General features: G+C 43.0%; 1 protein-coding gene across 1 annotated transcript; it reads left to right on the forward strand.

Moving 5' to 3' along the window:
* Positions 1–9,183: 9,183 nt before the first annotated feature.
* On the forward strand, positions 9,184–9,777 carry LOC138901908 (uncharacterized). Its single transcript, XM_070189707.1, has one exon. It carries the CDS (start codon positions 9,184–9,186, stop codon positions 9,775–9,777), a length of 594 nt encoding a protein of 197 aa, XP_070045808.1.
* The last annotated feature ends 1,196 nt before the right edge of the window (positions 9,778–10,973 follow it).

Below are 10,973 nucleotides of genomic sequence, written 5' to 3' on the forward strand. Positions count from 1 at the left end.
CGGGCTATATCATCTCGAGTTTGAGCTATCACTCACTCGACTAATAAGCCTACAAGCTGTATTACTTCAAGTTCAAAGTAATCACTCAACTCGACTACTAAGACCACGGGCTACATTACTTCGAGTTCGAAATCACTCACTCGACTACTAAGCCTACGGGCTACATTACTTCGAGTTCGAAATCACTCACTCAACTACTAAGCCTACGGGCTACATTATTTCGAGTTCGAATCACTCACTCAATTAATAAGACTACGGGCTACATTATTTAGAGTTTGAATCACTCACTCGACTAATAAGCCTACGAGCTACATCATCTCGAGTATGAGCAATCATCCACTCGACAATTAAGCATACGGGCTACTCTTATTTCGAGTTCGAGCAAACATTTACTTGACCAATAAGCCTACGGGGTAATCATCTCGAGTTTGAGCTATCACTCACTCGACTAATAAGCTTACGGGCTGTATTACTTCAAGTTCATAGCAATCACTAAACTCGACTACTAAGCCTATGGGCTACCTTATTTCAATTTTGAGTAAACGCTCACTTTGATATAAAGGGTACAAAGTTCGAATTCGATCAAATTGCCTAAAGCCTTATGAAAACATTCATAAGGCATGAATAAACAAAATCTTCACCAGGCAGAAAATAAAATAGAGGTAAGACGGGAAAAGAAAAGATATTTGTATATATCTACAAGATTGTTTACATGATTATTTGCAAAATTCGAAATGGAAACTAAGGGCTAAATTTCTTGGTTATCCCCGGAGCAGTCTCTTCTCCATAGGGCTCCTCCTCGCTCTCGGACCCGCTCTTGATCCCATCATCGTCATCACTGGAAGCCAAAGCTTCAGCATCGGCTTCGAGCTCTCTAGATATTTTTATCTCTTCAGTGAGGTCGAGACCTCGAGCATGGATCTCCTCGAGGGTCTCCCTCTGAGAATGACACTTAGCAAGTTCAACAACCCAATGTGCTCGAGTGTTGGCGGTCTCGGCAGTGTTGGCAGTCTCGGCTGCCTCTCTTGCTTGTACCTGAGCAGCTTAAGCATCGGCCCGATAGACGGCCACGAATGCATCCGCATTGGCCTTTGATTTTTCGGCGTCAGATTCGGCCTAGGCAAGTTCAGAGGCCAACCGAGCCTCGAGCTCCTCTATTCTTCTTGCTTGAACTGAGCTTTTCTCCTTCATACTTTGAAGCTGGTTTTCGGCTGATGACAATTGGGCTCAAACAACCTCTTTCTCTGCAGCAAAGCGGTCCATACCGTCTTTCCACTTCAAGGACTCCGCTTTTATCACATCGACCTCCTCACGGAGTTTCCCGATCATCTCAATTTTATGCTACAGCTTTGAGGTCGAAACATTAGCCATCATTTCGGTATCGAGCCCATAGGCTTTTAAAAGTATCATTACCTGCTCAAACAGATCGGTCTGATCTTAATGATCCTTGGCCAACTCAACTCGGAGGTCTTTGATTTTCTCTCCCCTTTGACATAAGAGGAGTTTAAGGGAGTTCCTCTCCTCCGTGACCCGTTGAAGGTCGACCTCGTATCGACGCAGCTCGGTCCGAGACCGAGAACATGCTTCTCGATAAACTGTTGATGCCTGCAAAGAAAGAATAAATGAAGTTAGAAAAGAAAAATAAGCATAAAGGCATTACCAACGAAGTAAGTTAAGCCTTACCCGATTTAAAGCCTGTTGCACTCCGAGGAAACGATCCGATGCATCACTAGTATCGACAACGTCCTCAACACCAGTAAACAAATCACGAAAAGGATCATCTCCCTCATGAGATCCACCTACATCAAGGGCCCCCAAAGCTCTGGTTTCTCGAATCGCCCCTTTAGAAAAAGCAGGGAAAGTTGTCGAGTCTTCGATTACTACTACCCCAAGTGAGTCGCTTGGGGTGTTCTCTTTGGTTCGAAGAGAGTAAGGAACAACCCCTTCATACATATCCACCATCTGTTGACTTCGATGGGAAATATCCTCGATTCCTAACAGCTTGGGGACTTTGCCCGAATCTTCCTTCGATATATCCTCAGTTCGAGGCGGAGCCTTGTAAGCCACCATCGACCAGCTGCATGTGGGGCATCGATGGTTTTCTTCGTTTGGGCCACCAGTACGGGCCCATCATCTTTTTCTTCTTTCTCGTCTTCATCCCTCAAACGCCGAACTGATTCCAGCCTTCGGTTTTGGGTTTTCGGAAGTAGAGGCCCTTTTTCTCTTATTGTCCTTCGCCGAGTTAGAAATCGGGGCCGAAGTTTACTCCTCGCCGGACAGGTGTTTTAAAACTGCATCCTTGCCCAAACCTACACACAAGAAAATTGATTTGAGTATACGGAAAACAGTTCGAACTATCAATGATGCAAGAAAGGAGATTACCATAATTTTTGGCCTCCCATCGGCCCTTTGACAAATTGCGCCATGAACGCTCGGCATACGTAGAAGTCGAAGCCAGGGCCTGTACCCACTACTTGAGGTCGAGAATCGCACCTGGCATCCAAGGAACCGTTGCACCACAAAAGGAGATATCAGTAAGAAAGGAAACGAAGAGTCAAAACAATGGGAGATAACAGTCGAGTTACACTTACGCTTCATGTTCCATTCTTCGGGAAATGGCATCTTTTCGATCGGTATTAGGTCTGACGGCTTCACTCGAACGAACCTTCCCATCCATCCTCGATCCTTGTCCTCATCTATGCTCGAGAACAGAACCTTGGTAGCCCGGAGCTATAATTTTATTAACCCACCTTGAAAGAGGCGGGGAAATTACATTCTAATGAGGTGGTCGAGGATGAAAGACATCCCCTCGATTTTGCTCACAAAGAAACAAATCAGAATAACGATCCGCAAGAAAGAAGGATGGATTTGGCCTAAGGTTATTTGGTACTTATCGCAAATATCGATGATAACAAGTTCAAGGAGGCCTAACGTGAAAGGGTAAGTGTACACACTTAAAAACCCTTTTACATGAGTAGTGATATCCTCTTCGGGAGAAGGGACTACCACTTCTTTGTTTCCCCAGTTACAATCTTTTGTTACCTGTTCGAGATATACCCCGATTATCGAACACATATATGTCATGGTCGGGCTCGATGCAAACGTCAGTGCATATCCAATCGAGCCATAGAGATATTATATCGTTTCTCACCACATTCTTCCCGAGAAATGAGGGGACTATTTGTATACGATCGAAATCAATTTCGGCCTTCGTACAATTAATCGAGATGGGATCATAATAGACCAAAGGAAGTCTTCGTAATTTCGAGATGAGTTCCGAAGATGGTATGAACGAGCTTCGGATTTTAGGTATAGGTCAAATACCAAGTTCGAAGTCATTATCGAACTCGGGTACGAACCGAACTATGATGAGATGTTATGGAATCGAGCTTAAGGGGCAAAGGCCAACCGATACTGAGCCCGGGTCATTACTAGATCCCGAGTCGGCATCGAGCTCAAGTCCGCATCGAGCTCTAAAAATAATATCGACCAGCACCGAGTCCGATCAAGCTCGAGCTCACAGACAAGAGTCGTTGCGACCGCACTAAGGGAGAGAATCTCGGCGGGAATTAGGAAAAAGCTAATTTATCATGGGTTCCCCACTATTTATTTTTAATTATATCTAAATAGGATCCTCCGCTATAAAGAGGATGACTACATTTCTGTAAAAGGACAGTTTTTTACTTACATTGTAACTAAAATACCATACACTCATATAATTAAGGGTTATTCATTTTAGCTTCATAGTTTGATTCATCTTGCTTAGTCCTTAAATCATCTTTTTTCCAACCATGTGTATTTTTCATTCTTGAAAATCCATATTTGATAATTTCTATTTATCCTTCGATTTGTGTTAAATTATACCACATATCCTTAGAACTACGTACTAATTCAACTCTACCCATTTTTCGGATAAACAAATAAAACATCATAATTAGCTTCTATTTAATAGTACACAACATTAAAAATGACAAATATTAATCGAACTACATATGTAGAAAGTAAAACAATTAATTGACAACTTTAAATATATAAAATAAACAAAACAAATATAGCAGAAATCTAATCTGCTACCAAGGACTACGAAATGTCAAAATGTATGAGTTGCAAATACACAACAATGATATTCCTACTTCTTTCATCGTGACAAGTTAATTAAAAAGATCGTATGTAACTTTTTATTTTAAATAAAAAAGGATAGACCTTTCAAAAAAACAGAAATTTCACTTGTACGATTACACGTTAAAATTACAATAGTACTAGTAATAGCTCAAATATTCAAGAGTAGTGAAGAGAATTAGAGCTTTACCCCGTCTGGCATCCATTACAGACGTTGCTTTCGTCCCTTAATTGGTCTCTTGATCTTCTTCCTTATCCCTCTACTATTAGAAATGCATAAACTTCAAGTCTTACTTATAGAGGCTATTGTGATGATTCGCCATGTCATCACGCCACATAAGCACCATTTGGCATATATTAATGCCATGTGGGAGCTTACATAGGAGGAATGCTTGTATTTGTGAGAAGATTCTAGAGAAGTATGGACATTTCCTTTGGAAGATCCTAGATGCTTATGGATTTGCTAGGAAAGTCCTTGGAATCTTCTAGGCTTGTAGAGAATTCTAGAGAAAGCCCTTATCTTATAAATATTAAGGACTTGTGTAACAATTAATATTTACATACTAGCCCCTAAGAGACTAGTATATAAAGGAGGCCATTCATTTTTAATTCATCAAGCAAAAAATTCAAGTTCTCTCTAATACAAAGCTTCCTTTAACAATTCTCTTGTGTTCTTTCTACCATTCTCTTAGCGATCTTGAGTGTAGTAAGGCTGACTTGGCATAGCAAGAACGTGAGCAAATTGTCAAGTGCCGCACGTATACTTAGTTAACGACTAAGGATGTGACAACGTGGTATCAGAGCAAAGGTTGCGACTAAGGGAATGGCGAACAACGGAGAAATTATAGCTGCCAACACCCAAGCCAATGTCATCCAGGATGCTGCTGGCAAGAGCGGCCGTAACAAAAAGAGAAATGCCACCAACAAGGGCCAGGCGGTGCCACCCGAGGTTGTGTCAAACGAAGGGCTTACATCCCAAGAACCATCTGCCACTGAGGCGAGCGAGGATGAAGTGGAGGTCCTGCCTGAGGACGTCTCGCTCGGTAAAGAGTGGGTGATGAAGATGAACGCGGGGATGGACGCCGTGGAGATCTTTGGCCAACACTTGGGGAAGGTGGAAGGCACCCTTAGAATTCTTGAGGGGCACACTCTTGAAGAGATTGAGAGCATCCGAAATGACTTGGAGGGACATACACAGACCGAGATAGAACTAAGGCAAACTATCACTACCTTAGAGTGTAGACTCATGGAGGCTTTGAGTACTATTGATGCTATGAAGGCAAAGATAGAGTCACTCGAGGAGCATGTTAGTGCTGGCGTGACCGAGGCAGCTAGCAATGTTGTGGTGACGAGGGAGGCCAAGATCGAGGCTCCCAAACCCCCGGTGTTCAAAGGTGTTCGTGATGCGCAAGAAGTGGAAAACTTCCTTTGGAACTTGGAGAACTACTTCAAGCACGGCAAAGTGAAGGACGACGAGGCCATGATCAACATTGCGGTGTTGTACCTCTCAAAGACTACCATGCTATGGTGGAGAAGGAAGATGGCCGACGTGGATAAAGGTATATGTACTATTAGCACGTGGGATCAGTTCGAAGCTGAGTTCAAGCGACAGTTCTTTCCAAACAATGTCTTGTACGAGGCAAGGCGCAAACTTAGAGAGTTGAAGCAAACAGGGAGCATACGTGTCTATGTAAAGGAGTTCACTACCCTTATGCTTCAAAGCCCTAACCTGACCAATGATGACTTGTTGTTCCACTTCATGGACGGGTTGCAAAATTGGGCAAACAGGAGTTACAACGCCGACAAGTCGCCAATATAGACCAAGCCATAGTGGAGGCCGAATCATTGATGGATTTCAGGCATGACAAGCACGACAAAGGGAAAGTCAAAGAATCAAAGTTTAACAATGTCAAAGGTGGGGGAGACCATGGCAAAAGCAAGGAGATACAACAACAATACTACAAGACTCAAGATTTTAAAAAGCTGAGTGGCCATCAGGGCTATGCCGAGAATAAGGCGCAGGCCGAGATAAAGGGATGTTACATATCCGGAGGGCCGCACAGCTTCAGGAATTGTCCCGACCTAAAGAGCCTTAGCGCCATGGTCTGTGAACGGAAGGAGCAGCCGCAAGGAGAAAGTTTGGCAACCGCACAGTTAGGTATGATCGGATTATGCAGTGCTGTCACAAAGTAATCTATCCAACCTACCGAGAATGGAAACTAGTACGTGGATCTCACCATCAACAACAATCCTGCTCGTGCAATGGTGGATACTGGAGCAACTCATAATTTCGTGACTGAGGCTGCCGCAAAAAGACTATAATTGAAGCCTGCTCCAACCAACTCCCGCGTCAAGACCGTGAATGCCGAGGTAAAAAATGCTCGTGGGGTAGCTAATGGAGTTGGTGTCAAATTGGGAACTTGGAAAGGTATGACAAACTTTACCGTAACCGCTATGGATATCTTTGACATCATATTGAGACAAGAGTTCTTTAGACATTGTCATACTTTGATCGATCCCTACCTCCAACATCTCTTGGTTATGGAGCGAGAAGGAGCTTGCATGGTACCTACAGTGTCTATGCCACACGGACAGAGCCAAGCACAACTCTCAGCTATGCAGGTTATCAAGGGGATCAAGAAGGGGGAGCCGACGTTCGTGGCAACTATCGCAAGTCTGGAGGAAGACAAGAGTTTTCAAGAGACACTACCACCTTGCATAGAGAAGTTGCTTAAGGAAAACAAAGATGTCATGCCCGGGGAGTTGCCTAAGCACTTGCCGCCTAGGTTAGAGGTGGATCACAAGATTGAGTTGGATCCAGGGGCTAAGCCACCCGCATTTGCCTCATATCGTATGGCACCGCCCGAGTTAGAGGAGCTTAGGAAACAATTGAAAGAGCTGCTAGATACTGGTCACATTCGTCCATCAAAGGCACCTTTCAGCGCACCAGTATTGTTTCAGAAGAAGAAGGATGGATCACTACGATTGTGCATAGACTACCGAGCACTTAATAAGCTCACGGTGAAGAATAAGTACCAGATCCCGCTCATTGCTGACTTATTCGATAGACTTGGGCAAGCCAAGTATTTTACCAAGGTGGATCTTCGCAAGGGCTACTACCAGGTTCGCATTGCAGAAGGGGATGAACCAAAGACAACATGTGTGACGAGATATGGACCCTTTGAGTGGTTGGTGATGCCTTTCGGCTTAACCAATGCACCTGCCACATTTTGCACCCTTATGAATAAGATTTTCCATCCCTACCTTGATCAGTTCGTGGTAGTCTACCTAGACGACATAGTCATCTACAGCAACACCTTGGAAGAGCACATGAAGCACTTAAGGAAGTTTTTCCAAGTCTTGCGGGAGAACGGGCTATACATCAAGAGGGAGAAATGTGAATTTTCACAATCAAAGGTACACTTCTTAGGCCATGTTATTAGCAATGGCGAGCTACACATGGACGAGGCTAAGGTACGTGCTATCCAGGAGTGGGAGGCACCTATAAAGGTAACTGAGTTGAGATCCTTCTTTGGCCTTGTTAACTACTATTGTCGGTTCATTTGTGGCTACTCAGCAAAGGCCACACCATTGACTGAGTTGCTAAAGAAGAACAAGCCATGGGTTTGGACGGAGCATTATCAAAGGGCATTTGAAGACCTCAAGGCAGCTGTAACAGAGGAGCCAGTCTTGGCATTACTTGACTTTGCCAAGACATTTGAGGTGCATACAGATGCCTCAAATTTTTCCATTGGGGGTGTCTTGATGTAGGATAAGCATCCCATAGCATTTGAGAGTTGCAAGTTAAATGAGACGGAGCGGCGTTACACAGTGCAAGAGAAGGAGATGACTGCTATTGTGCATTGCCTGCGTACATGGCGACATTATTTGCTTGGGTCGAGGTTCGTGGTCAAGATCAACAATGTAGCTACTAGCTACTTTCAGGCGCAGAAGAAGCTCACCCCAAAACAGGCTCGGTGGCAGGATTTCTTGGCCGAATTTGATTATGTGTTGGAGTATAAGCCGGGCAAAGGTAACGTTGTAGATGATGCCTTGAGCCGGAAAGCCGAGCTTGCTGCAATCACTTCAACAAGATGGGACATTCGTGAGGCTATAAAAGAATGCATGCAACACGATCCAGCAGCCAAACAACTTATTGAGTTAGCCAACCAGGGCAATACGAGACGTTTTTGGGTCGAAGACGGCCTACTACTTACCACAGGTCGGCGGGTCTACGTGCCTAAGTTTGGAGACATTAGACGGCGGATTATAAGGGAGAGTCATGACACAATGTGGGTTGTTCATCCAGGCCAACGTCGCACTAGGGCCTTGGTTGAGTCAGTCTACTATTGGCCACGCATGCGAGATGACATAGAGTGTTATGTGCAGACTTGTCTTGTCTGTCAACAGGACAAGGTTGAGCAACAAAAACCCGGAGGACATTTGGAGCCACTACCAGTTACAGAGCGTCCATGGGAGAGCGTGACTATGGACTTTATCACTTGCCTACCGAAGTCTGATGGTTATGGTACTATTATGATGGTCGTGGATAGATTTTCCTAATATGCCACATTCATGCCCGCCACACCAGGTTACACTGCCAAGGAAGCCGCCAAGCTATTCTTTAAGAATGTGGTGAAGTATTGGGGCTTACCAAGGTATATTATCAGTGATCGAGACCCCCGTTTTACTGGAAACTTTTGGAGAGAATTATTTGACATACTTGGCACGGAACTGCACTTTTCCACTAGTTTTCACCCACAGACAGATGGACAAACGGAATGGGTCAATGCCTTACTAGAATGCTACTTGAGGCATTATGTAAGCGCACATCAGAAAGATTGGTCAAGGTTCCTAGACATCGCCCAATTCTCTTATAACTTGCAACGGAGTGAGTCCACGGGGCGGACACCATTTGAGCTAGCCACAGACCAACAACTATAAACTCCACATTCGTTACCAGCCGTGTTCGAGGGAAAGAGTTTGGGGGATTATCATATGGCCCAAGGATGAGAGGAGTAGCTTGACACTGCTAAGTCCTACTTGGATAAGGCAGCTAAGAAGATGAAGAAGTTTGCAGATCGTAAGCGGCGTCCCACGGACTATAGAGTTGGGGACATGGTCATGGTGAAGTTTAATCCAAGACAGTTTAAGGCACTATGGGGCATGCATCAGAATCTGATTCGCAAGTATGAGGGGTCATTTAAGATAGTCGCCAAGGTAGGCAAGATCTCATACAAGCTTGACATGCCATCATATCTTAAGATTTACCCTGTCTTCCATGCCAGCATGCTTAAGCCATATTATGAAGACAAGGATGATCCAAGTAAGGGCCAATCAAGTCGAGCGCCTATTACTATCACCTCCTCGCATGACCGGGAGATTGAGGCTATTATTGATTACCAGGCTAGGCGAAAACAAGGGCAAAAAGCCACTGCAATGTTCCTCGTCCATTGGAAGGGGCAATCACCGGAGGAGGCCACATGGGAACGCTATGAAGATTTATGGCAATTCAAAGATAAGATCCGAGAGTTTATGCAGCAACATTACGCCGCGGTCATTGCAATATTAGGTGGGGGGAGTGTGATGACTCGCCATGTCATCATGCCACATAAGCACCATTTGGCATATATTAATGCCATGTGGGAGCTTACATAGGAGGAATGCTTGCATTTGTGAGAAGATTCTAGAGAAGTATGGACATTTCCTTTGGAAGATCCTAGATGTTTATGGATTTGCTAGGAAAGTCCTTGGAATCTTCTAGGCTTGTAGAGAATTCTAGAGAAAGCCCTTATCTTGTAAATATTAAGGACTTGTGTAACAATTAATATTTACACACTAGCCCCTAAGAGACTAGTATATAAAGGAGGCCATTCATTTTTAATTCATCAAGCAAAAAATTCAAGTTCTCTCTAATACAAAGCTTCCTTTAACAATTCTCTTGTGTTCTTTATACCATTCTCTTAGCGATCTTGAGTGTAGTAAGGCTGACTTGGCATAGCAAGAACGTGAGCAAATTATCAAGTGCCGCACGTGTACTTAGTTAACGACTAAGGACGTGACACTATGGTATAATTCATTGTGTAGGAGGCCAACATAATTATTGAGACGATTGGGAATCCCTATGATTTACGAATGCCTCTTGAACTATCAAAATTGTCTACTCATTTTCCAACAAATAGAGTTTACAAGTTATATACCCTCGTTTGGCGCCAAAAACTACTTATTTCGAAAAATACTTTTGAAAAAAATCATTTGTGTTTGGCCAGTTTATTTAAGAAGCACTTTTTACAATATTTGGTAAACAAATTATGTTTGGCCATTCTTTCTAAAAAGTTCTTTTGAGTGTCGAATTACAAAAAAAGATAGTACTAAACTCTTATAATTATGTTAAAGAGAAAAATGAACGTAAATATTTATTGTAAGAGGTTTTTATTATTTTTTTATTTTATTTAATTAAAATAACACACATAAAGTATCATACATATTAAAGATTTAAATCAATATAACATATATAGTTACACCAAGGCATATAATATTATCTAGTATAATTACTTATTGTTTACGTGATGATTTGAATAATCAAAATATACCATTCACTATGAATTAGAAGTCTAACCCATAAATTACTATATATTGATAATCCATCATGAAATAATAAGCAAAATCACTCACACATGATAACATTTCTCAACAAGGAATACCAGAAGGTACATTTCCTTCCTCAATCTCTCGAGTAATGTCTTCATTAGCATAGTAGTTGAATTTCATAATAAAGGTAATTGGTTCACTTGGTGTGGTGAAGCTTTACCAGTGTTTTATGCCAATACACTTGGGTTTGATGGCTTGCGTGA

This window comes from Nicotiana tomentosiformis, chromosome 11 (assembly GCF_000390325.3).
Source record: "Nicotiana tomentosiformis chromosome 11, ASM39032v3, whole genome shotgun sequence".
In the NCBI taxonomy this organism is placed as follows: Eukaryota; Viridiplantae; Streptophyta; class Magnoliopsida; order Solanales; family Solanaceae; genus Nicotiana; species Nicotiana tomentosiformis.

Bases quoted from the DNA above. Each gene is read 5' to 3' on its own strand.
- LOC138901908 (XM_070189707.1), top strand. From the start codon at position 9,184: ATGAAGAAGTTTGCAGATCGTAAGCGGCGTCCCACGGACTATAGAGTT.